This window comes from Paramisgurnus dabryanus, chromosome 6, assembly GCF_030506205.2.
Source record: "Paramisgurnus dabryanus chromosome 6, PD_genome_1.1, whole genome shotgun sequence".
NCBI lineage: Eukaryota > Metazoa > Chordata > Actinopteri > Cypriniformes > Cobitidae > Paramisgurnus > Paramisgurnus dabryanus.
This window is the reverse complement of record NC_133342.1, coordinates 11,235,158-11,263,117: the sequence shown is the minus strand read 5'-3', so window position 1 is coordinate 11,263,117 and position 27,960 is coordinate 11,235,158. Positions and strand designations below refer to the sequence as shown.

The following is a 27,960-nucleotide window of genomic DNA, read 5'->3' as shown; positions in this document are numbered from 1 at the left end:
TGGTACACCAGTGGCAAACCGCCCCAGCAAATAATGACCTGGCGGTCCGCCGGCGGTTTTTGGGCGGCACGAAGTCAGCGGCTTGACGCGGTCGGACCACCGTCGGGGCACCTTCGGCAAACCGACCAACGTAAAAAAGCTTTCGGTCTGCCGGCGTTTCTTGGGTGGCAAGCCACTTGCCCCTGCTGGACCACCGGTGGTACACCAGTGGCAAACCGCCCCAGCAAATAATGACCTGGCGGTCCGCCGGCGGTTTTTGGGTGGCACGAAGTCAGCGGCTTGACGCGGTCGGACCACCGTCGGGGCACCTTCGGCAAACCGACCAACGTAAAAAAGCTGTCGGTCTGCCGGCGTTTCTTGGGTGGCAAGCCACCAGCGGCTTGCCCCTGCTGGACCACCGATGGTACACCAGTGGCAAACCGCCCCAGCAAACAATTACCTGGCGGTCTGCCGGCGGTTTTTGGGTGGCACAAAGTCAGCGGCTTGACGCGGTCGGACCACCGTCGGGGCACCTTCGGCAAACCGACCAACCTAAAAAAGCTGTCTGTCTCCCGGCGTTTCTTGGGTGGCAAGCAACCAGCGGCTTGCCCCTGCCCACCGTTGGTACACCAGTGGCAAACTGCTAGGTTACTGAAACTAAGAATTTTAAAAATCTTAAGAAAATACATGAAAAACAATATGAGACTGCATATAGGGCTTATTTAACGAAATGCATACATATTTTTTTAATATTTCAGTTTAAAAGAATTTTAAGGATAGAATAAAAAATGAGAGATAGTGTTTGATACAATATAGTCCACGTGCAGGCGTGGTAATTTGGACATTTATAGACAACAAAACGAGTTTGTGATTTCATAATCATTTGAGGAGATTTTAAATTGTTGTAGTGATTATGTCAATGTGTGAATTTGCCATGACGCGTGTGCTGTGCGTGCCGAACACGTGCCCTTTTTGGCTTGTTCGACTTCATGCGGCGCTGCAAGAACCGACAGCTGTATGACGTCAAAGTACCGCGAGAACGATTCGAGAACTCATACGAAGTGTAATTTCGTCTCGCTCTCGCGGCACTTTAACGTCATGCGTCTGTCAGTTCTAGCGGGGCCGCAGGCAGGAAGTCGAACAGCCGTCTTTCCCTCAATACGGATTACCATGAGGTGGGACTGACGAAGCTCCTCTTTCACGGGTTTCTTTACTGTTTTCAGGTAAGTTTAGTCCCTCAAAATACACAAATAATACACAAAACTATTATTGACACGTAACAGAAACGCTTGTGTTGAATATTTACTTCATAGAAATGTTTTTTGTCTTAGAGAAAGTCTGATAGCATGTGGACGCTTTTCAAAAGTGATAATGTTAGGGTGACTATAGCTTTTGCATTGTTTATTAAGTTTTGCTTTTTAAAAAGCAACTTCGTGTGTTGATGAGATGATGTGATAGCTTTGTTCAGGTTGTCAATGCATTATTGGAAGTAACTTAGGCTACTTTGTTTAGCCTAAAATATGCAATGTACTGCACAGTTAAACGGTGAAAAAACTTTCATATAGCGTGAGTATTTGGTGAAACTAGTACAAACACATGTTTTATCGTAAACATATATATATATACAAAAAAGTTGTTCTTTTATTTTAGGAGTGACCAATATAACCTCTATAATAGAAGAAACGCTGAAGATTTCAAAATTTTCTGAAGGGAGCCACAGACAGAGATGTAAACTCAGGCAGGTTGAGAGCATATTAACTCACTTTTTTCACAACATATTACCATGCATCTTGTCATTTTTCTGCGTTTATAGCAGTTATTCCAGGAAGGTTTTAACATCCAAACGTGAGTGGCACCATATGAGCAATATTAAATGAACAAGTAAACCTAAAAACATAGATTCTGTTATATTTTGTATACTTTAATTTTCTTTTCTGTGTTTTACATCCTTTTCATCAATATTGATTGCTTTGTGACAAATTGCATGTTATGTTTGTAGATTTTCCTTGCTGATATCCGTGCAGCAGAGTCAAAGCAGACCTGTCAGAAAACATCTCTAAGTTGCTATGAATCTCATAACTAGTAAGTACAACCTTAAACTAATACATTGCTGTTTACAGGTTTAAGGTTGTGGTTTATTTATAAAGTGCATCCAATTTCATTGGTAAAAAACAATGTTATTTTGTGTATTTGGTATAATATGCAATGTGTTTGCGTGGTGTACAGTTAAAAACACATAAATTTTTATAGCTTTAGATTTCCTCCCTTCCTCAAACGCATTGATTTTGTACAGAACTCATCGATCTGAAATGCGCTGTGTCCCTGATTGGCCAGCTAATATGTACGTTGTGATTGGCCTGAATATGTCTGCCGTCAGCCGGAAATGTGACGCTCCTGTTTGAAAGATTCGGTCACAATGCAATGCTGACAGGAGTTCATTTGTAGGCTATGAGTAAAAGCGGGAGCAATTATACAGACAGTGCATTATTTGAAAACCACGCCCACCGGGGGAAAACAATCCAACCATCTCAATTTACTTTATATTGCATTTCTGGCTTATAACCAAAAAACAAAACAATGCCTGAAAGCTGCTGCGTGACAGAGTCTACAGCTAACACGCTGAAAACCCCAGAAATACGTTTTTAGTACCAAGCTATAAAACTCAGCCTTTAAGGAGACAAAAGTGGATCGCTGATTACGTTTCCCTCCAGTGGGCAACTGGGCATAGTTCTAATTATAGTAGTACTATGACAAGTTGCCTGAATCCAGTTTTGTGTCTTTGAAACGCTAGTTTTTTTTGTGTCAACAGCTTATAAAGTCTTATTTCTGAGTTTTTGGCTTGTTAGCTCAAGCCTGGTCCAACCAGACTCTCGTACATTCATTTCATTTGTACAGAGAGTCTGGCCACGCTCCATTGCAAAGTGTTACTTCCGTTAAGGAGGGTCTTCTGTTGAAGTTTAAAACTATTGGATCTGCCCAGAGTCACTCAGGATCTGCCATAGGCAATTGTTAAAGTGTGGTCGTGACCAGGGCCGCCTTATCCTAATGTGAGGCCCTGGGGCTGAGAGGTTTTGGAGGCCCCCCATACCCTCAATTTATAGTCTCATTTTGGAAAAAAAAAAGTGTAATATCTATGTAATCTACATCACAAAATGTAGTTTTCCCTCTTTGACCCAGGAAACACCATATTATCATTATTAACATATCACTGAGTCCACTTGAGCATAAACACAAGACACTTTATTTAACAACCACAAACAGCAACTTGTGGTGAAAATAAAACCAAAAGTATATATGTTTATAAGCTTTATGTTTATATAGTTTTTGGAATATACAAATTTGCAGAAAATTGCCACTCACTAACTAAATGCTCACCACAGTTGTAAAAATATAAGAAGTTAAAGTTAGTTTTAAAGTGAAAATGCATTAATGTTAACAAAAGATAAGTCTTTATAGACAGAATCTTGTTTTTTAATCAGTTATTTATTTTGTAGGCTATTGAAGATATAGTAGGCTATGCATTGTATTTAGTATTTATGCATACTACGCATGTAAAACGAACACGTATGAATATGCACAAAACAGACAGGGAACATACCTGTATATAAGATCTTTAGATAAGGAGAATATAAATATGAATGGTGCGATCAGGGGATGATCATTTAAGATGGTCTTGTCACGCTTTGAGTTGCACATTTACCGTTGCGTCGTCTTTCTAAGCCAGATGTGTGTACTGTGAGCTAACATCGCGTCAAACTACAGCGCTCCAGCTGCGCACGCGTCACTGATATAAACGCGAGTAAACTTAAACTTTATAACAACGAACAGCATTAATGTTCGGGAACCCCTTTTTTATTTGGCGGCACAGTTTCTTGCGCACGGTTGGAGAGACTTCTGCATGCCAGAGACGCAGCTGTACGAGCACAGAGAGAGCGAGAGTGTGCGCGCGAAAGAGAGAGAGAGACCTGCACCTCAGTGCTTATTATTATGAAATTTCGGAAATCACTCTTTCATTTGTTGGTGGATTATTTCCCGTTTCTCTGTCACACTCAGTCTAACATGCAGGAATGCCAAGTTGACAACGCGCACTTAATTACATTACACGGAATAGAAAAATCTGTTACGTCTGATATTTTATTTCACAGTAAGTTACCACGGACCAATCAGCAGCCATGTAACGTGCAGTTAGAGTGATTGACAGACAACCTGACAAGTTAAAAAACAAAATGAACGTGAACTTGGGAGGCCCCTGAACTTGGGAGGCCCCTGGGCTTCAGCCCAGGTAAGCCCGTGCATTAAGGCGGCCTTGTCTGCATCAGGAAGAAAAGAATTAAACATGGTCAAGTCTCAAACTAGTTCAAAGGTAAGAGGCAGTAGTTTTGCCACTACTGTAACACCTGCTGAGAACAAAGCGGAGTCTGGGTATAAAAGGCAGAAGGACTTATTAGTGAAAGTTTGTTTGTTTTGTGGTGCTGGGCATTCATTGGATGTTTGCCGCCTTTTGCAGAAACAAACACAAAATTTCTTTTTTGAAGAAAAATCGTCTGTGCTTTGGATGTCTGTGCACTGGGCACATGAGTAAAGAATGCAAAAAACGTCTGATATGTAGTGTATGCAGCTATAGGCATCCCACATTGTTGCATATTTACCCCAAAGCAAAAGAAAAGGTTTTGAATCAGACAAATGGTGACTTGGAAATGGTCAGAGATGGTGCCGTGGTGTCTGTTCAGTCCAGTGGCTTGACTGGGGCCGGTAAGGAGAACTGTACGCTGTCTATTCTGCCTGTTCAGGTGAAATCCAAAAGGGGTCAAAAGACCTTGGTCACGTATGCGTTTTTGGACCCGGGGAGTACCGCCTCATTTTGTACGGAGCGACTCATGACCCGACTCAATCTTACAGGGACGAAGTTGGGAATCCTCCTTAGAACTATGGGACAAGAGAAAGTAGTGAAAAGTTGTCAGACTTAGAAGTTGCTGGGCTGGATTCCAACAACTTTTGTGGCCTGCCTGAGATTTTTACTCAACAGAGCATGCCTGTGCATCGAGGTAACATTCCGCAATTAAAGGACATCCAAAGATGGCCGCACCTAAGACACATAAAAATACCACAGATCGATGCTGATGTTGACCTTCTGATTGGTAATAATGTCCCTCAAGCTCTGGAGCCATGGCAGGTTGTTCGTTCAGTGAATGGGGGTCCATATGTGATTAAGACCATCCTGGGTTGGACAGTGAATGGCCCGCTCCATGGAGATTGTCATATCAGTGATCAAAAGTGTTTGCAGCCTGACATCACAGTCAATCGGATATCAGTGGCGAGGCTTGATGAGCTTTGGGAGAAGCAGCTGAAGGTGGATTTTCCTGAAACTCTGCAGGATGAACACCTTGGTCTGTCAAGGGATGATAAACGCTTCCTTGAGTTAGTCTCTGAGTCTACCAAACTCATCAATGGTCATTACAGTGTTGGTTTACCGGTAAGACAAAGATACCTCAACATGCCAAATAACAAGACCGTTGTAGAACAGCGTTCATTGAGTCTCAAAAAACGTTTGAGTAAAGATCTATCTTTTCGTTCTGATTACATCACATTTATGTCCAATATGCTGGCTAATGGCTATGCAGAGAGAGTTCCCTCTGATCAGCTGACCCGTTGCGATGGAAGGGTGTGGTATATACCCCATCATGGAGTGTATCATCATAAAAAGAAAAAACTACGAGTAGTCTTTGATTGTGGGGCAACGTTTCAAGGGAAATCTTTAAACTTACAGCTTCTTCAAGGACCAGATCTCTCTTTGTTAGTAGGAGTCCTCACAAGATTCCGCAAAGAGCCTGTGGTGCTCATGGCAGACATTGAGGCCATGTATCATCAGGTCAAGGTGCCGGCTGAAAACTCTGATTTGTTGAGATTTCTCTGTTGGCCTGATGGAGATTGCAGTCAGGAGCTAATGGAATACAGAATGCTGGCTCATTTGTTCAGCGCTACTTCCTCACCTAGTTGTGCCTGTTTCGCCCTGAGGAAGTGTGCTGAAGACAATCAAAAGTGCTTCAGTCCTATGTCAGTTAACACTGTCCTGCACCATTTCTACGTTGATGACTGTTTGGTGTCTGTCGACTCTGAGGAGGAAGCAATATCTTTATGTCAAGAGCTTAGTGCTTTGTGTGCTAAAGGTGGTTTTAAGCTCGCAAAATGGATCAGTAACCGACGCAATGTTCTTGCTACCATTCCTCAGGAGGACCGAGCCATGGAGGTGAAAGATCTGAATCTGAATAGTGATGCTTTGCCAGTAGAGCATGCCTTGGGTGTGCAGTGGTGTGTCCAATCTGATTCATTCAAGTTTAAAATCACACTTAAAAACCATCCACTCACAAGAAGAGTAATATTGTCTGTGCCTAATTTGATCTATGACCCTCTTGGTTTCTTGGCACCTGTTGTTTTGTCTGCGAAGAAAATCCTACAAGATCTTTGTAGGAACGTTTGGGATGGGATGATCCTTTGCCATCTTCTGTTGCTGGAGAATGGATGACTTGGTTGGAAGACCTTCATGACCTTGAAAATTGGGAGGTCAGTAGGTGTTTAAAGCCTGTGGATTGTGGCCGTCTTGTCTCTGCTCAGCTCCACCACTTTGCAGATGCAAGTGAGGAAGGGTTTGGGACTGTGACTTACCTGTTGCTTCATGACGATAGAGGGCGGACTCATACTGCTTTTGTAATGGGAAAGGCATGAGTAGCTCCACTAAAACTTGTCTCTATTCCACGTATGGACCTGACTGCCGCGGTGGTTGCTAGCAGAATGGACAAGTTGTGGAGAAAGGAGCTGGAAATGGACCTTCAACAGTCAGTCTTTTGGACAGACAGCACTTCTGTCTTGAAATATATAAAAAATGAAACATCCAGATTTAAGATCTTTGTATCAAACAGAGTGTCTGAGATATTGAAAAGTTCTAACATATCCCAATTGAGGTATGTCAATACATTAATCAACCCTGCAGATCTAGCATCCAGAGGTGTTAAAGTTCAGTCATTGCTTAAGACTAGTGCATGGCTCTGTGGTCCTGACTTTCTTCATGAGCCTGAGAGCAGGTGGCCTGAAAATCCTGAGACCTTGGATAACCCTTTTGTTGAAGACCCAGAAGTCAAGGTTGTGATGGTGAATGCTGTTCAAATTGAGCAGGTCAGTCCAGTGAAAAGGCTCATTGATCACTTTTCCTCCTGGCTCCATTTTAAAAGAGCTGTTGGTTGGTTCCTTAAGTTTAAGACCTTGCTTCTGTTTCTGGTGAGACATCGAAAGCTGCTGAGAAAAACCCTTTCTAAATTGGACCAAAGTGCTGAGCAGTTGGAGAAAGAGCTACAGGTCCAGATGAAAGCGGTTAAGGCTCAAGTACCAAGGAGTATTCTGTCCGTGGAGGATATGGTTGTAGCAGAGTCCGATATTATTCGTTTTTGTCAGAAAACAAGGTTTTTGGAAGAACTGGCTAACTTGAAGAAAGGAGAGTGTGTGAAAAGAACAAGTCACCTCTACAAGCTTAACCCCATCCTGGATGGTGATCTCATTAGGGTTGGAGGACGGCTTAGTAGAGCAGCAATGCCAGTTGAAGCAAAACATCCAGTTATCCTGGCTAAAGATCAACACATCTCCACACTTATTCTTCGTCATGTGCACCAAGAAACAGGCCATGGTGGACGCAACCATATGCTTTCTCAGCTACGTCAGAAATATTGGATTCCTGGTGCTTGTGCTGCCATCAGAAAAGTTTTGACTAAATGTGTCGTGTGTTGTAGATTGTCTGCTTCACCTGGACGTCAGAAAATGGCTGACCTTCCTCCCAGCAGAATAACTCCTGATGAGCCTCCTTTCAGTCGAGTTGGTTTGGACTGCTTTGGATCGTTTGATGTTAAACGTGGAAGAGCTGTGGTCAAGAGGTATGGGTTAATCTTTACATGCTTAGCGATGCGTGCCATACACCTTGAAGTTCTTTCATCGTTGGACACTGACTTTTTCACCAATGGTTTCAGAAGGTTTGTGGCGAGACGTGGTCAAGTCTTGGAAATCCATTCAGATAATGGTACTAACTTCGTAGGCGCTGAACGAGAATTGAGGAAGGCCATTGAGAATCTGAATCACAACCTCATAAATGACACATTGTTACAAAAGAGTGTGAAATGGGTTTTTAATCCCCCAGCAGCATCACACCATGGAGGTGCTTGGGAAAGGTTAATTTGGTCAGTCCGTAAAGTGCTAAACTCTGTTTTGAAGACTCAGACTCTGGATGAAGAAGGTTTGGTGACAGTGTTTTGTGAGGCTGAAGCGATTGTTAATAGCCGTCCATTAACAAAGGCATCAACAGATTCTCAAGATTTGGAGGCATTGACCCCCAATCATCTACTTCTGCTTAAGACAAAGCCATTGTTGCCCCCAGGGTTGTTTGAGGAGGAGGATGTTTATGCTCGTCGTCGCTGGAAACAAGTGCAGTATATGTCGGATTTGTTCTGGAAGCGCTGGGTAAAGGAGTACCTTCCTGGACTTCAGGAGCGCCAGAAGTGGAATACTGCCAAAAGAAACTTTGTTCCAGGAGATCTTGTGGTGTTGGTGGATGATATGGCACCTCGTAATACTTGGATTATAGGAAGGATTTTGGATACCGTTACGGACAAAAATGGACTGGTACGAAGTGCACGGATCAAAACTAAAACCACCCTTCTGAACAGGCCAATAACCAAAGTCTGCCTTCTGCAGGAAGCAGAGGGGCAGTGAAGATCTTTGGATGAAGCAGCCATAAATTTTGACATCATTGGACTTTAAAAGGATTGATCAGTTCACTTTGCATGTCTTGCTGGTGTCTGTCTCCTACAAGGTGTTAGTGGTGGTCAATTCGTTTCAATGTGTATATATATATATATATACCTCCCAAGGGTTTTTTCCTCCTATGACTTTTTTTACTTCCCCGGCTAAAATTCCGGGGGTTTTTTCTCCTAGGGGGTTTTTCAACCCGGGGAGGCAGCCTTTTTGGGCTTAACTTCTATACGTTACATTAGTAATACGTTTGCTTATAATGTTGATTTATAGCCGTAGCAAATTTAACTGCTTGTGCTATCGTTTATTATGTTGTGCTATCTGTCGATTTTCTGTGCTTTTCACTGCATCTATTATGTAAAGCTGCTTTGATACAATTACCAAATTGTGAAAAGCGCTATATAAATAAAATTGAATTGAATTGAATTGAATTATTACTATGAAATAATTTGGGGCCAGAATGTAGGAGCCATACATTGGGTTTGATCTTTCTATTATTATTATTCATTTCTTCTTATTCTGTCGTGTATGTGCACCTGCATTCATGACGTCATTGCTTACTGTGGGTGGCACTCGGGGGTGTGGTGTTTGTATTAGTGTGTGTGTGTGTGTGCTCACCTGTGTTTATTGATCATGGCCCCGGGGTGAGCATGGGGAGAAACCTTTTGTTGACCGTCATCGTCTTCATCGTGGTTGCACTGTCTGTCTAAGTATCTTTGCACATTTTATGAAGTACATCAATCAAAGTAAGTGCTTGTGTTTTCTAAACTCGTGAAAGAGAGAAATAAAGACATCCCATCATGTGCAATGGTTTTGACGCGTCTTCAATGTCTATCCTCATGTATTCAGTGATGAATCAAAGCAAACGTGCAAGGACATTTAATGAGTTCGGCTGTGGATGCCTTGGAAGTTCTTCAAAAAACTGTTGAACAAACATTTAATAATTATCAGAATTAAGACCATCTCCAGAACAGTGAGCAATATTTGTGTTGTTTTTGAGTCTCAAGTATTTTAAGAGTTTGACTTCTTTCAATGCTTATTTTAAGGCCCAATCCCAATTCTATTTTATACCCCTCCCCCTTGCCCTTACCCCTACCCCTACCCCTTCCCCTTGCCCCTTGAAACAGAGTGTTAAGGGGTAGGGCTGAAAATATTCCCATAAGAAATGGGACACCACTACTAGACCGTTACACGTCATCATAAGTCGTTGCTAGCTCCTACGTCATAGATGCTCAGATGAAATAATACAAATAAATTTTATATTTAATGAAATTATTAAAAAATATATATGTTGTGGAACTATCACAAGGTCAATAACATTAGCAAACTTTTTTCATTGCGATTTTTACAAATCTTTTTTCTGAGAACATAACCGTATACATAAAACTAGTGATTATTTGTTATTAAAATACTTTTTAATGTCCAAAAATACTTAAATTTATGGGCCATATTGGAAATGTATCATACCCCTTCGTCTGAAGTGTGGTCCTGAAAAATCTTCGTTTGAAGGGCTATCTGGCCCTTACCCCTACCCCTTCCCCTTCAGCCAAAAGAGAATTGAGACACCCCTACCCCTTCACGTCAACGTGCAAAACAAAGGGGAAGGGGAAAGGGCTAAGGGGTAGAATTGGGATTGGGCCTAAGTGTTTTGTTAAATTGTTAGTCATTACCTGCCTTAGCAGTTTTGAAATGTTCATGATTATTTTAGCATTGTATTGTTATAAATTGACAATAAAGTATTTTTAAATTAAGTATATTTTTAATTTGATTTCTCATATTGAACCTCCTTCATGTTTTGTGATGTTACAGATTAATTAAATGTTGAATATTTTTGCTGAAATCTGATATTTACTGAACTGAAATGATTTGCTTTTATCGGTTTTCAATTTAAAACAAATATATTTTTAAGTAAATTACAATTAAGCATTAAAAGTATAATTATTTCATAATAAGGGAGCGGTCAAGTAGCCATTAAAAACCCATACTGGGCCCTGGTAAATAATGTGGGCTTCATTAGGTGGGGCCAATATGGGCCTCATGTGTGTTGCCCAGCTGGGCCCCACGTAAGCCCCACTCAGTTTCTATATGAAATTCATGTGGGCAACCCACGTGGGGCCATAGTGGAACCCATGGACAAACCCATATAGGGCCCACATAGGAAGCCCATATGGGGCCCACATGGGCCCCACCTTGCAATGTTGCTGGGATAAAATAAATAAATCTGGCAAAAATGTGCCAAAGCTATCTGTTGCACTGTGTTGAAGCATCCACCAAACTACTTGCTTTTACATTCATGATTTTAAAAAGATTAAGAAAGTCTGGTTGTAAAATGTAATATAATATTAAGATAAAAATATAACAAAAATTATTTTAGTTGTAATAAACACATTAAAAATAAGATAATTTCCCCTTCACAAGAACGCGATTTGTGGTTCATTCTTAAAAAACAAAAGCGCACACACAGAAAACAATCCTCAACAAAATTACCACATGACATTGTTTTTTTTAAAGGAATAGTCTACTCATTTTCAATATTAAAATATGTTATTACCTTAACTAAGAATTGTTGATACATCCCCCTATCATCTCTGTGCATGCACGTAAGCGCTGGAGCGCGCTGCGACGCTTCGATAGCATTTAGCTTAGCCCCATTCATTCAATGGTACCATTTAGAGATAAAGTTAGAAGTGACCAAACACATCAACGTTTTTCCTATTTAAGACGAGTAGTTATACGAGCAAGTTTGGTGGAACAAAATAAAACGTAGCGCTTTTCTAAGCGGATTTAAAAGAGGAACTATATTGTATGGCGTAATAGCACTTTTGGGAGTACTTCGACTCGGCGCAGTAACACCCTCCCTCTCCCATTATGAGAGTGAGAAGGGGAGCGGACTTTTCAGGCGAGTCGAAGTACTCCCAAAAGTGCTATTACGCCATAAAATATAGTTCCTCTTTTAAATCCGCTTAGAAAAGCGCTACGTTTTATTTTGTACCACCAAACTTGCTCTTATAACTACTCGTCTTAAATAAGAAAAACGTTGATGTGTTTGATCACTTCTAACTTTATCTCTAAATGGTAGCATTGAATGAATGGGGCTAAGCTAAATGCTATCGAAGCGTCGCAGCGCGCTCCAGCGCTTACGTGAACGCACACAGATGATAGAGGGATGTATCAACAATTCTTAGTTAAGGTAATAACATATTTTAATATTGAAAATGAGTAGACTATTCCTTTAAATGAACGTTGTCTCTGGCTTTCCAGAAGACATCTTTTAAACATTCATTAAACAAGCATGTCAGTAGGACGTCTAATTTCAACACATAAAAGACATAAAAAGACGTTGCAAAAACTTTCATTCTGGCTACTCAGTGGACGTCTTTTAAACGGTAGACAAAGACGTTATAATGACGTCTTTTGGACGTGTTTTTGCTTAGTGGGTAGCCACTGATGTATTTTAAGACATGTCAGTGCAAGTTGTTTTCAGTTTGGGCAGCTCTTACTGTATATTTATTTAAGTTAATCCCTGTCCGGGAAACCGCCCCTTAATGTATTTAATTGGTCTACTTTAATGTCAACTAATCGAATTTTTACAATGGCTTGTCTACAAAAAGTCTAAGGTTAAAAGCTAACGTATTCAGCTATAAATATTTTCGGGGGGGAAAAGGCGAAAAACATAAATTATCTGCTCAACTTTTGTTACAATTTATCTTTACAAATATTAAATGTACTATTGTATCGATGGGCTAAAGTAGTTTGATTAAAAAGCAATTCGAATGAGTATGATTCGCTTAATAAAATTGCTGATACTCTGAGGGCTCTGAGAATGAGAATGGGTCTGTAGCTGCAGGCTGCACAACAACACACGCAGGCACAACAAGGTCAGAGCAAGTGCCCTCTTTTCAAAGTTTCTGCTAATATGACAGTTAACAGCAAAAGAGCTTTCACACTTTAATATTTGACAAGACGGCTGACTCAGTGGTTGCCTCACTGCTCTTTTTTTAAAAGCAGTGCATCGCGCCTTGCGTTTCCAAGCAGTTAAATGCGTTTGGTGTGATTAGCCCCTTATACAGCTCCAGCTGAGAGTGCAAGCCAATATCACGAAATTATGTTTGTGTCACTGGCACGTATGGACCAGCATGACAATGTCACGTTTCGCTGCGTTTGAACGTGAGCATGTCACGCTTTTCTGTTTGTGTCACTGTCACGTATTGGTTAATCAACTTTTTTGTCCTAATTTCTTACAATTGTGGCTTCGGTTTAGGGTTAGATTTACATAAAATGACATCCCTACCCAAACCTAACTCTAACCCCAACGTCAGGCGACATTTGGTTAAAGTTTAGAAAATATAAAAGAATAAGTCTTGTATTTTTTTTATAAACCAATACTTAAAGTGACATACTAACGCAAGCACCAAATCTAACCCTAAACCGAAGCGACAATGGTTTGCAAATAGGACAAAAAAGTTGATTAACCAATACGTGACAGTGACACAAACAGAAAAGTGTGACATGCTCACGCTCAAATGCAGCGAAACGTGACATTGTCACGCTGGTCCATGCGTGCCTATAGGTACATAATTTCGTGATATAGGGTTGGAGAGTTGTAGCCTGCAACTCGCAGGGTCACCGCCGCATCGCAGTAGATTCGCTGTGTGTGTGAGCTAGACTCTATGCGAACGCCCCTTGCACGTTTGAATCAGTGCAGTCTAAATATTTGAAGGGAGAAGGGCTAAGAATACATTTAAAATTAAATTTTTCAGTTTTGGTAATATTATTGTTTAGTTCAATGTTTTGAGAAGCTTCTGGACATAGTTTTGGATCACCCAAGTTAGGTGCCCCCTTGCCCCGCTGTAGATCCTCCCCTGATCTCTGTAGCCTCAACTCTCACAGTCACACGCGGTCAACAGTCAGTCTGCTCCTGAAAGAGTAGCCAATCAGAGCAATGGCTTCTATTTTGACGTTTTGGACTTCAGTTGCACTTCGCCGCAGTACCCGTTCGCCTCGCAAGCCCCGTTGTCGTCGTCCTCCACCCCTCCTGTGCCTTATTCTTCCTCCCTATTTAATTCTGTTCCTCTAAACTCCTCGATGTCAGACTCTAGCTCCTCCTCCTCACACTTCATGCCGTCTTCATCCGAACAGTCGCATCTTCTGTTGCCCAACGGCCACTTCAGTATGGACGCCCTGGACATGCGCGAGACGCTGGATCACATGATCCATGGAGGTCGTGAGTAAAATGACTGCGCTGCTGTCTTACTCCGATCTTTCATTTCTCTCGACTTTTAATTCCCATCACACCAAAGGTTTTCTGTGCAGTCTCCACATGGTTGCGTTTAATCTCAGGAATAGAGAGATGTGTGATATTGACTACTGTATTTACAAGGCCTGACTATCGTATTCTAGACTAAATGCAGATTTAAGTATTACCACAAGATCTCTTGTTTTTTACCATACGATCAGTTTGAGATTTAGGCCAATATCACATGAAGGAAACATCGCTTCAGATCTCTCACTGGGCAGATTCACGTTTCTGTTTGTGTTAAGAACTGAAATGACAAGTAAAGACTTTAATAATAACTAACTAAACATTTATTAAACCTGCTACTGATCAGATGTATTATTATTGATGTTGATCTTTTTATGTTATGTTCTTGTTTCCAGTTAGATTTCTGTTCAGCACTTTTACTTTCAGCTTCTTTGTTTTATCTCAATATTTATACGTTTAGATGGAGCTGTAAATATTGTAAACAAATGTGCCTTTTGACTCATTCTGAACCTTCTCTACATTTAACAGAAGGAATATATTGTACTGCAATATCAGTTTTGTTTACAAACAATGCATTTTTTAAGAGTTTGTTCAAATGCCTCAGTCATTGTGATTTTGTTGATTCTGTAACATGGTTGTGCTTTAAAGAAAGCAATGATCGCATGTGCAAAAGGTTTATTGAGTAAAATCCCAAAAAGGGCAATCCGCAAACGTAATCCAGAGACAGGCAAATGGTCAGGGCAGGCAGAGAAGAATCACAATATCCAAATAACAGGCACGGGTCAAAAACAGGCAGAATACAAAAACAGGAATCAGGTAACAGGTAAACTAACAGGCTGGACATACAAAGTAATAAGGTGCGTTCCATTCGACCGTAAGTGGACTGCGAAGTGGACTTCACAGGGTATTCCGCCATCTTACAGTAAGTGAGATTCCAATCCGAAGGGAGCGAACATGTTCAGTTCGAAGGGGACTGCGCACGCCATAGGGAATCAGGGAACATCGATACATCACTTCACAGGAAGTGGAGAGCGATAATCACCCAACTGTCATTGCGCGCATCACGTGATCGCCAATCAGAACGGTCAGACCGATATGCAATTATATGACAATCGTTTAAAAACACATAAATACACATAGTTAACCAAATAAAAGTTTACTTTCATATTTGCATGACAGGTACAGCAGGGCTTCAATTCTGTTAATAGTCAAGTAATAGCAGCAATAGTCAATTAAAGTGTATAATAAACATACGTTTTCATTACGTAGTACTCAATGTTTTTTATTATTGTATAGTGTACATATTTTAAATGTGATAGTAAATAAAAATTAAAATATGAATGTAGTCCTATATATATTTATGTTATATCAATCTGCGCGACCCCGTCATTGACTTTCTTTGATGACGTTTGAAGGCCGTTCCAAATGAGCGGTTGTCTGTGAAGTCCACTTCAACTGATATACCGTGCTCAGGGAGTAGGGAGCAGTGAACACTCCGCAGGGACCCTGTCGAATGGAACGCACCTATAATCAGCAATGTGATGGTGTACAGGAAGTGGCTATATACAAAACAGACAGGAAGTGTGAAGCGTGACGGCAAGATGAATATCAGAATAAAAGCCGGAACAGAACAGGATGTCAAAATAAAAGTCCTAATTACTAAAACACATAGAACACAAGAAAACACAGAACAAAACCTTACAGATTCCTGGAGCTCAGTGGATATCAAACGCTTTGACTTTGGGGGCTTTGTTGTCCTACAACAATAAAAACCCCAAACCTCCGGACATAACTAGAAAGCCGTATAGGCATTAAATTAACAAAATTAAAAAACAGGTAGGGGAGAGTGGGGTGAGTTGTGCCAGTTTTTACTCAAAGTGACTTTAAAGTGAGGCCATGACAGTAATGCCTTCAACTTAAGGATGTACATACAGTTGAAAGATAAAGTATGTGTGGGCTTACTTGGATTTCTTCATAAATTGGTCATAAAATGTGTTCTGATCTTCATCTAAGTCACAAAAATAGAGAAACACAGTCTGCTTAAACTGATACCGCACAAACATTATACGTTTTCATGTTTTTATTGAACACAACACGTAAACATTCATTGTGCCGGTGATTTCTGAAGTAAAACAGAACATTTTAATGTTATGAACTGTAATGCTATATTAAAGCAAGACAAATTCATTACACAATTACTCATTTAAGGTTTATTTAGATATTGTCACTCTATTAAACTGTTGGAATAAGTCAGATTTTGTAGTTTTTGGAAAAACACAACTTAAATACACAATATGTGATATTTCTGAATAATTTCAGGCAAAGTGGCTTTGGCAATAGATGCCTGTTGACATACACAGAACCTGTCTGTCAATTATGTAATATATAAGAATAAAGTGACTAGACTAATTTCTAAACATCCTATTGTGACTTGGCCACTTAAAAACTTAATAAAACTTCTCTTTAATAACATAGTGCAAACTCAAAACTGAAATCAGTGTTAGCTAAATAAAACAAATGGCAGGTAGGCCTAAGTCAAACAATGATGAAGCATGTCCATCTCCTCACTTCTCCAGATTATCCTCTGTGAGTATGTAAGTCTAGGTGGTCTGGATCTAGGGTTGCCAACCGTTCCGTATAATACGGAATCGTCCCGTATTTGACACATAAAATTCTTGTTCCGTATTGAACTGATACGGAACGCAGTTTGTTCCGTATTTTATGAAAATTAATTCAGTGCAAATACATGACAGACACATAGCTTATAATGTCAGCCATGAACGAAGACCGTGTCATTTGTATAAGAAAACCCTGACGGTGCGGTAATTTCTCCCTCTGTTTGTCTATGATCTGCGTTGCAGCCCCATCAGGGAATGCCCATTGGTCGTTTCAGTCATTGTGATGTCACGTATCATAGCAACGATGGCGACAAGTGACAACAGCGGGAAATGTAAAAATGACTGCATCCGAGCAGCCTGCGAAAAAGAAACGAGCACAAAAATATAGAATTGAATGGGAAAATGACTACCCGTGGCTGGAATGCGTGAGGGACAATGAATACAAGGCCAATTGTACCATATGCCGTCGCGTTTTTTCTGTTTGTCACGGCGGAGTGTGTGATATAAAGCAGCACGCATGAGGAGATAATCACAAGAGGAGCAAGAGGCTGCGGGCACAGGATGGAGGAATGTTAAGGTTCATTGTCCGTCAGTCGTCTCCAGAGGCTCATATGGTATGTAATTATGTGGATTTTTAAAACTCAAATATAGTTGATAAGAAAGTGATTATATTAAAAGAGATAGTACAGGTTTAGCCTAACAATCCACATATATATCTCTCCAGTGCTCTCCCTCTGTTCCTGTATCCCGCATCCTCCCGTCTCATAATGTGTCAATCATTTCTGATAGGTTTCTGATTAAATAATTATGAAGTTAGATAGCTCAAGGTTTAAAAAGGGGTGGGGTCTTTGAAGAGGGCGTATTATAAACTTAAATTAAAACCATGGTTCATTGTTGGCAAAATGATCATGATAGCCTTTATATTTCACATCTATGTGGTTCAGTCTTGTATACTTATGAGGCATACTTTGCTATTTATTAAATATTTAGGCCTAAGAAGTTGTATAAAATATATTTATCTAAATTTATTAATTAGTTTCCACAATTTTCACCAGAAGTCTTCATTTCAGGGGTTATTTTTTTCAAAATTATCTTCTGTGGGGGCATGTCACCGGACCCAGGCAAATCCCCCCCCCCCCCGTTCCTTATTTCTATTTCAGAAAGTTGGCAACCCTATCTGGATCTGGCCTACTATTTAACATCCCACGTGTCAATACTACAGGGGAACATAAACTTATGCTGTCTTATGGCTGTACCACCAAGTTTTTGGGGTGTGGGTAGTTTCTTGAGCACATCACCTCTGGCACAACTTAACCCAGGCCCTTTGGCACAAATCACCTCAGACCTACAAGTCTGAACAATTAGCATGATCCAGCAGTTAAGAGCTAACATTATGCTAACTGTGTAGACTCATTGTGTAGCATGCTTAAGCACTAAAACATGTGTGAAATTTTTTCGAACCTATCTTTAATTGTTTAGACACTACTTTAAAAAAACGTTATCCTAAAAATGTTACTTTGAAAGGAAAATACAAAAGTTGTTTGTTTGAAATCTTTGCAAATTTATTAAAAAGGAAAAAAATCACATGTACGTATTATGTCTATGTCTTTATGTAATCTGAATAAATCATACAAGGTGTATGTAAAAATGTCCAAGGCAAAACTGAACAAGAGCTTTACAGTCTTGAAAAACAATTGACAAAATCTAACCCTACAGTCACATTAGCTACAAAAGTGAACGACACCGAGCGACACGCACTCGCTTGATGGGCGTTCCTTGGCTAGTTTCCAAAAGCGGTATCAAAAGTCACTTTAGAGGTATTGTTAAGTTTCAACAATGGTGTTTTTGGATTTAAAAGTATTTATTTCTCGATAAAAGTAACAAAATATATGAGATAAAATGCCAAACTTATCAGATATATACATAAATACGCATTTTCCCCCATCTTGAATTATTTTCTCAGACGCGACCACAGACCTACGTCACGCTGCTCCTTCACTCCGATTGGCAGTCGCTTTGTCGCATCGCTCAGCATTTGCATAAAATAGCCTGCTTGTCTATTTTGGCCCCGCCTTGCTCGCGCAGCGCCGAGCTTGTCGCTTGTCGCAGGCAAACGGCCACTTCCATTGAAAATGAATGGTAGCCTGTCGCTCTGTCTCTGTCGCTTGTAGCTAATGTGACTGGGGGGTAAGAGGTTGAAGGGTAAAAGTTAACCGGTTAAATGTATTCTGCACAAAAGAACTTGATATCCTTCCAAACATGAAATCATCTGCAGCTATTTTCAGTTGAAGGCCTCAAAACAGGCACGTAATTAACTGTTTAAACTTTAATTCTGCCTTAATGCCACATAATATCTGAAGTTAGCCATTGTTTGATTAAAGGCGGAGTCCATGATGTTTGAAAGCCAATGTTGATATTTGAAATCACCCAAACAAACACGCCCCTACCCCAATAGAATCTGGACCTTCTGTTGATAGACCCGCCCCACACATACGCAACCCGGCATTTGATTTGATTTGATTGGCTATAAGTGTGTTTTGGTAGTCGGCCCGTAGGCCTGTCGCGATAAACGATAAATCGATTAATCGCACGGTAAATAAAATGAGCTCGGTCATTTTTTTAGGCCGCGATAATTCACATTTGCATGCTTGTTTGTTTTCCTTGTCTCTCTCTCTCTCTCTACCAAAGAGACTGGATGACCGCTCCGTGCAACGAGTGACAAGGAGTGAACCCTCGTCAGTCATTTGTCAGTCGCATGATCTGTGTGGGGAGGGGGGACTCCTGGCGTAGCCTATCACAGTAGGAGTACTGAGGAGGATAAGCGCCGCGTGAGAAGTGTAGCAGGAGAAAACACTAGTTAAGACGAGAGTTGGAGAAAAAGATGGATTTACTAGAGGCTGTTTACACTTGTCATTAACATGCGTTTTTATCGATCGGATTACAATGTTTTACGTCTTTTCTGACACAAGGTGAACAGTGCTATTTTAGCCTTTCATTGATAAACTAAAGCGGGTGATCTCCGCAGTTTCATTTTGCAAGCGTGTGAAAGTTGCGCGATCTTATTTCATCAATTGCGCTGAAAATTCAGAGAAAGCTCTAACATATAAACATACAAAACACTGTGCAGCATGTATACTTGCTAAACAAGCAGCGGACTCCGACATAATATTAGTTTGCGTCCATATAAACTCATAATTACTCCCGCTGGCGTTCAAATGACAGCGGAGAGACTCGCCCACCGTCTCACGGACCGTCCCCTCACAGTATTCAGCACAGAAGCGGTCGAAAGTGGACAAAAGAGACGGATTTAAATACCAGGTGTAAATGTGATATGTCTCTCTCGTCCACTTGTGATCTGATCAAAAACACATCTTGATACCAAGTGTAAACAGCCAAGTTTCAAAACCAAACGCTACAGCTGCAGTGTGGGAGTACTTTGGATTTAAACCTAATGACCGAGGTGAACCACTAAACCTGAACGAACCACTAAACCTGAACGAGCCGTTATGTCGCATTTGTGGTAATAACGTAGCACTAAAAGTGGCAACACGACAAACATGCATATGCACCTAAAACGCAATCATCCTGTTATTTTGTTCATTTCTTGTGGATATTTAAAATGTCTTCCAGTTCCAGTATTACTTATTGTTTAGAAATAAAAGTTTATAGATTTTTGAAAAGGTGTATCTGCATTATTATAATGGTCCCGGAGCATCAATGTTATCGCCTATCGCGATAAATTCCGAGGCAATTTATCGCCTAGCAAAATTTGTTATCGTGACAGGCCTATCGGCCCGTCTCATTTTCCAACGCGTTTTTCAAACATCGTGGACTCCGCCTTTAAAGGCTTTTTATACGTTTATCAGGAGTGCCTCATTTTTCTTTTTTCTTAATGTTATTATATTATAGGCCCATTTTTGAAAAGCACCCTGGATTGTTTATACATTATTTATACATTATATATATATATTTTATATATTATATATACACTAGTGCACATTAATCATTTATAATGTTAGATATGACATAGTTTCACTGTTGAGCTGTTATACAAGTAAAACCCAGGATAGAGAGGTTTAGTGAATGTGGTGTTGACTCTGTGGATGAGGGTCATTGTGTCAGAGACGCTGTAGAAGGACAGAGATCCTGAACTGTGATCCACATAAACTCCTATTTTACTGGAGACTACTGGGAGATCTGTCTCTATATTATTGTGAACAAATGAACATCCAGAGGGACAACAGAACAAACTCCAGGACTGATCATTACGTCCAAATAAAGACTCATGACCTTTTCTCTTCCTGCTGATGCTCTTATATGACACTGATATAAACACACAACTACTCCACTCAATCTCCCAGTAACAGCGTCCACATAAACTCTCTCTACACAACACCTGAGGCCAACCATCAAATCTGTCTGGATGATCAGGATACGGCTGATCTGTGTCAGTGCCAGTAGCCGCTGTGTTCTCCTCAGACAGACGGATCCACCTGTGTGCTGTGTTTGGGTCTAGAGAGAGCCTGAAATCTGAGGAAGATAAAAACATCATATTTTGATGTAAATTAGTTTATAATATTTATAATATTTGTTCATTTGAGTGTAAAGGTCAGGTTAGTGTATATACAGTATTTATACAACAGTTCTTTCTGGTTCTCGAATCTGATTGGCTAAGAGCTATGCGATATTGTACTGATAACTGCACAGTAACCGCTTCACCTTTCGTATCATTCTGCCACCTAGTGAATGGAGGTCCTTTAAACAGGCTCATCTCTGAATGGAAAAACTGCACGCACACATGGACACACACAACCGCGTTGTTTTTAATCACTTTCCGTGTGTCTCATTAGTTTACTAGCTCGTGAATCAGTGTGTGAATCCCAATCGGAAGTTATTATTCCGTCAAAGATCAGCACTCTTGGATGTTACGTTAAAGTTAATGGGAGAAATGTCTTGTCACATCGTGTGGACGATTAACACTTGGAAAGAGGAATATAAACACTCATTTTTTTCTGGAGCTATATCTCTTATCAGAACGCGAAAACACTGTGGAACTGCAGGTAAGCACCGCAGCTTTTAAATGTGGACATTGATCATTTATTTTATCTAGACATGACTATTAAAACATGTTATGAGATATCGCCACTGATATATTTATAAGCAGCATGCAAAAACATATCTCTGACACTTATAAAAAACAGTTTTATATAGTATTGATAAGAGCGAAGTCTAATAATAAGCGAGTGCTCGTATCACGTTAAGATGAAATGGTAAACCAATAGTAACATTATCTAAGTTTAGTTTTATTAACTTTTACCTCGCACCAAAACAATAACAACACAAAAGACACTAAATATGAATAAGAAAACAAGTACTAGTTTGATCATGACACCAAATACTGCTGATTTGATCTCATTTTGACGATCATAAACAAACAAGGCCAACACGAGAGCCAGGTAATCCCTGTCAGAGATGTAGCCCAGAGAGGGCGGTGGTCAGCGGGGCGAGTGAACACTGACGTCCGCTCATGCTTTGGTTCTCATACATACTGAATCTCACTAAGCAAACGTTCAAACAGGTGCTATCTTTACTAATTGACTGTAGATTTAAATATAATACATATATATTCTCGACTGAACTAATCTTAAAACTACACTTTGTGACCAAGAAACGTTAATATAAAGAAACGGCTTTTCCGTCCATTGAGTTATTATGAGATTCAAAGCAGCCGAAAGTGTTACCTGTCATTCTGGCCGCCCTCAAATCCGTGGCGGAAGAAGTAGTTCTCAAACAAAGAGGCTTTTAAAATAACTCAGTTGTTGTTTTCTAGTTTTCGTTTTTCAAACGTGTGCCGTCGAACTGTTGTATAAAAGCTATATCGCTCTCGGAGTCGTGTGATATAGCTCTATATCATCACGGCTGTGATTAGGCCAGAGGCACGAGGCCGTAGGAGGCAATCACAGCCGTGATGATATAGAGCTATATCACACGACTCCGAGAGCGATATTGCTTAACTATACACTGATCATTAATTCAATTCAATTCAATTTTATTTATATAGCGCTTTTCACAAAAGTCAATTGTTTCAAAGCAGCTTTACATAAATAGAAGCAGTGAAAAGCACAGAAAACGACAGATAGCACAACAGAATACATGATAGCATGAGCAGTTAAATTTGCTGCGGCTATTACTCAATATTATAATTGGACGTATTACTAAAGCAACGTATAGAAGAGGAAGCTAGGTAAAGCCCAAAAAGGCTGCCTCCCCGGGGTGAAAAACCACCTAGGAGAAAAAAAACCCCCGGGCTTTTATCCGAGGAAAAATAAGTCCTAGGAGGGAAAAACCCTTGGGAGAACGGAAATGGAGATTTAGCAGAGATTAAGCGGTTCTGCCGGTGATCGTTGGTCTGGTATCAGCTGGGCATAACGTTGAAGGACGGCCAGTAGATCAGAGGTGTGCCGACTTTCACATCTACCGGGACTGGGTCTGTTTGTCTCGTCCTCGGGTCGAGGACGAGACAGGGAGAGAAAAACAAAATCGTATTAGCGTAGCGGCCGTTCATATGTATTGAAGTGTCACACAGTGATGTGGTTTAACTCAGCTTAGTTCCAGACAGACTAAATATTGTGGCATAATTATGTTATCCACAGTTGAGGATTTAGCAAATTGGGGGCCCAATGCGAGGGTATATATGGTAAATAAGGGTCACCTTCCGATCTTTAAGAGAAAATGAAACCTGACGACCCGTTTGACTAAGGCCTAAAGCCCCACTGTCGTCGTTAATGCAGGTTCAGTGGCAAACGGGTCTATATTGTATACCATTTACAGGACGAGGTGACGTGATATTAGACAACAAGTCAACAGTCAGTTCTTCAGTTTCATCTGTTAGAAGAAGAAAAGATCTGAACGACTCTGACAAGAGGAAAATAGTGATGATAGACGACTGGATCACAAAACATCAAGACTTGTGTGGTGTTTCAGGTATGCAGTGCTTTGAAGCGGACAAAAGTGATGCCAACAAGAACAAGCAGTGATGCATCATCAGGGTCATCATGAAGGTTTATTGATGTACGTGTGAAGTGAGATAAAGTCAGGACAGTGAACATTACACTGACCAATGAGAGTCCTGACATTCATGTATATTAATCTTTGTTGTGTTCATCACTTTTATGAGTCGCTTTGGATGAAAGTGTTTGATAAATGTAATGTACTTTGACGTAGACCTAAAGATTGATGCAGATCTCACACCAGGGGTGTAAAGTGTATCATTATTCTCGAATAATTCAACAGCATGTCGTCAATTATTTCTTACATAATGTGTAATAGTGTATTATATTATCTTATTACACGGCTCTCTGGAATGCTTGATTCTGATTGGTCAGTTGAGACTTTTGCAGGTTCGTTCTTTTCAAATAATAACCGCTCCAAAGTAATAACGCATAGCCGGATTGTGATTTTGGCGCTTTCTTGTGTCTTGTTAATAGTATGCCATACAGACCCGTTTGCCACTGAACCTGCATTAACGACGACAGTGGGGTTACAGGCCTTAGTCAAACGGGTCGACAGGTTTCATTTTCTCTTAAAAATCGGAAGGTGACCCTTAGTTACCATATATACCGTCGCAGTGGGCCCCCAATTTGCAAAATCCTCAACTTTGGATAATTATGCCGCAATAGTTAGTCTGTCTGAAACTAAGCTGATTAAACCACATCACTGTTTGACACTTGCATTACATGTGAACGGCCCCTACGCTAATATGATTTTGTTTTTCTCTCCCGGTCTCGTCCCTGGGTCCCATTGACCCTGAGGACAATGGGACAAACAGACCCAGTTCCGGTAGATGTGAAAGTCGGCACACCTCTGATCTACTGGTCGTCCTTCAATGTGATGCCCAGCTGATGCCTGACCAACGACCACCGGCAGGACCCGCATAATCTCCGCTTAATCTCCTTATCCGTTAATATGTGTGTATATACATGTATATCTCCCAAGGGTTTTTCCCTCCTAGGATTTTTTATTTTTATTTCCTCGGCTAAACAACCCGGGGTTTTTGTTTTTTTCTCCTAGGGGGTTTTTTACCCCGGGGAGGTAGCCTGCTTGGGCTTAACTTAGCTTGTTCTCCTAGACGTTACATTAGTAATACGCTCGCTCATAATGTCGCGTCATAGCCGCAGCAAATTTGACTGCTTATGCTATTGTGTATTATGTTGTGCTATCTGTCGTTTTTCTGTGCTTTTACTGCTTCTATTAATGTAAAGCTGCTTTGAAACAATTGAGTATTGTGAAAAGCGCTATATAAATAAAATTGAATTAAATTGAATTGACTTGTACGAGTAAAATCGCTCTGCGCCAATAAAGATCAATAAAGATTACTGTTTGGCGCAATCTTGTGACAAACACTGGACAACCACGACAAGACACAGAGAGCTTACTGAGACTGAACTTGACAAAATAGAGCATGACAGCTACGAAGCCAACACACAACAAATACAGAATGGGCATTAAAACTTCTCAAAGACTGGCTAAAAGAGAAAAAATGGAGACAGACAAGTATGAAGCAGAGGACCTTAATAAGGTATTACGATCATTTTATGCATCTGTGCAAAGTTTCGCGAAAGGATAAAAATGTTAATTTAAAACAAATATGCCAATAAAATGTTTCAAATTCATATTCATGTCCAGTTTTTTTCTTATGTGACAAGTAGCCGTGTAATAAGCGGGATAATGTAGAGGCAGCCGGTAGTTATTGGGAAATAAGCCCCTTCAGTGTGATACAAGACCCTCCGCTTCGCATCAGGTCCTGATCACACTGTCGGGGCTTATTTCCCAATAACTACCGGCTGCCTCTACATTATCCCTTACATAATGTAATGAATGAGAAATAATAATAATTATAAAATGTGTCTTACACTTTAGGAACTCCTCTCTGATCTTGGGTTCATCGGTGGGAATCATTTCTAAAAATTAAACAAAAGAAAATAAAGTGACATCATCAGATTAAATCTCATATAAAATCATCATCATTTTAATCTGCTCTGTATTTCTTCTGTTATATTTGATGTTACTGTAAGACTCATTTCTGAAAGTAAATCACAGTCTTAGTTTGAGATGTTTCTTTACCTTTCTCAGATATCTTTTTAATCTCTTCTTTACAGAAATCCTCCATCTTTTCTTTCAGTTTAGTGACAGATTTCATCACATCATCAAAAGAGAGAAGAGAACAGACAGTGATGTTGTCTGAAGATCCAGAAGATGAAGCGAGAGACTGAAAACTCTACATGAACACAACACAAAAACATCAAACCTACAATACACAACAATCAGATTTGTGTTGATTTAGACACAGTGATCTTTACTCTATTGACATGAATAAAACTCAATCCTATCAGATTAAAGTCAAGATGTATTTATTTTAATGTATGTTGTAGTGTACAGTGTTGAGTTACCTGAAGGAAACTGATGTGATCTTTTGTTTGTGAAAGTTTCTCCATCTCATCATTTCTCCTCCTCAGATCATCAATCTCCTGCTTCAGTTTCTTCAAGAGATCTTCAGCTTCACTCACTGCAGTCTTTTCCTGATCTCTGATCAGTTGTATCACCTCAGATCGTCTTCTCTCAATGGATCGGATCAGTTGAGTAAAGATCCTCTCGGTGTCGTCCACTGCTGTCTGTGCAGAGATCTGTTAACACACACAGAGAGAAACATTCAACTCAATCTCAAACACTTCTTTCAGTATTTATGTTTCTCTATTCATCAAAACTCACCGTGTGAATCTTCACAGCCTCTCTTAGATCCTGAAGCTTCTTCTCTTTCTCCTGGATTCTCTGATGGAGTTTTCTCTGCTTGTCCTCCAGTAATCTCTGTTCAACAGATTCATAACAGATAACTCAACTGGTCAGTAAGGTTTGAGTGAGTAATCTTCTATTCTAATTTATTGTTTTTCAGTCAAACTGTCTTTTCTTCTGCTCTTGTGCGCCCTCATGTGGCCACGCAGCACTAAGCAGTCGTTTCACTTCTGCTTTATATTTATATTTCATATATTTGTTCATACCTGTTTCTCAGTTCTCTCTGCTGCAGCTGATACAGTGTCGTGATTTTTATGTTCATCCACCAAACAAAGCAAACAAATACATCTCTGATCAGTGCGACAGTAAACCTCGATGAGTTTGTCATGTTGAGAGCAGATCATCTCCTGAAGTCTTCCTGTCACATCAATCACTTTGTGTCGTCTACCTGATTGAAGTTCTTCATGTCTTTCAAAGTGAGTTTGACAGTAAGAGTTCAGACACACCAGACAGGACTTGATAGCTTTGTGTTTTCTCTCAGTACAGACGTCACACTCCACATCTTCAGGTCCAGCAGAACTGAGAGCAGATCGATCAGTCTGAAGTTTTGTCTTCTTCAGCATCTCCACCATCTGAGCAAACACCACATTTTTATATAAATCAGGTCTTGTATTGAAGGTCTGTCTGCATTGAGGGCAGCTGTAGTTTCTCTTCTGATCATCTTGATTCCAGCAGTTTGTAATACAGCTCATACAGTAACTGTGTCCACAGGGAATGGTCACTGGATCCTTCAGTAAATCCAGACAGATTGAACAGATGAACTGATCCTGAGACACTAAAAGAGTCGCTTCCGCCATTTAACTAACTGCACAAATACAGTCACGCGTTCAAAAACTCTTCAGTTTCTCAAATGTTTCCGTGTTTGAGAAACTCAGGCATATCGTTCCAAAGATTCTGAAATCGATTTTAACTAATTATCACTGTGTTTTCCTTCAAAGTGTTACTGATACTATGTACTTTAATGTGTATCTCATGGTTTCCCTGACATATGATAACATATGTGACTGAATGAGTTTTGGGAACTACAAATCCCATCAGCCTTAGCGCTATAAAAGGAAGTGATGAGCTTCGCTTTCGCTTCCTCCCTTCAATGTTGCCAGGTTTGTGGTTTCCCGCCAAATTGGGCTATTTTGGAAATACAATTGCGGGAAAAATTTCGAAGCTGCGGGTTGCGTTTTTTTGGCTAGTTTTATAATGTGCCGCGGCAGCGAAAATTTTTATTTGTAGACTTATAAAATTAACGTTCTTTATTTTCCTAATGTGCAACAATCACATAAACAATACCTGTCAAGGACCTGTGCAGCGTCAGAAGTCCGTGAGTGGAGGGGCGCGTTTTGCTCTTAATAGGCTTGTTTGAGATGAGCAAATTCTGCGCAGAATCGATCACCGGTGATCAGCGCAAGATGCATGTCGGTTAGAAAAGTGTCCGACTTACGTCCGACTTGCTCTGATGTCATGCTG

General features: G+C 40.3%; 1 protein-coding gene and 1 long non-coding RNA gene across 2 annotated transcripts; one reads left to right on the top strand and one right to left on the bottom strand.

The window, feature by feature from the left end:
* Window positions 1-564: 564 nt before the first annotated feature.
* Window positions 565-25,944, top strand: LOC135753254 (uncharacterized). The gene is made up of 3 exons (XR_010533555.2): window positions 565-1,202; window positions 1,979-2,061; window positions 25,809-25,944. It is a non-coding gene; the product is annotated as an uncharacterized lncRNA (long non-coding RNA).
* Window positions 20,666-27,309, bottom strand: LOC135753252 (E3 ubiquitin/ISG15 ligase TRIM25-like). Its single transcript, XM_065271282.2, has 6 exons — window positions 26,706-27,309; window positions 26,419-26,514; window positions 26,100-26,333; window positions 25,774-25,927; window positions 25,563-25,610; window positions 20,666-21,180 (listed from the first exon to the last, which is right to left on the bottom strand). Exons 1-6 carry the CDS (start codon window positions 27,294-27,296, stop codon window positions 20,666-20,668), a joined length of 1,638 nt encoding a protein of 545 aa, XP_065127354.1. The 5' UTR covers window positions 27,297-27,309.
* Window positions 27,310-27,960: the final 651 nt, after the last annotated feature.

Bases quoted from the DNA above. Each gene is read 5' to 3' on its own strand.
- LOC135753252 (XM_065271282.2), bottom strand. From the start codon at position 27,296: ATGGCGGAAGCGACTCTTTTAGTGTCTCAGGATCAGTTCATCTGTTCA. The intron at 26,515-26,705 runs GTATGAACAAAT...TCTGTTGAACAG, and splicing joins CAGAGAGAACTGAGAAACAG to AGATTACTGGAGGACAAGCA. The intron at 26,334-26,418 runs GTGAGTTTTGAT...GTGTGTTAACAG, and splicing joins AGGCTGTGAAGATTCACACG to ATCTCTGCACAGACAGCAGT.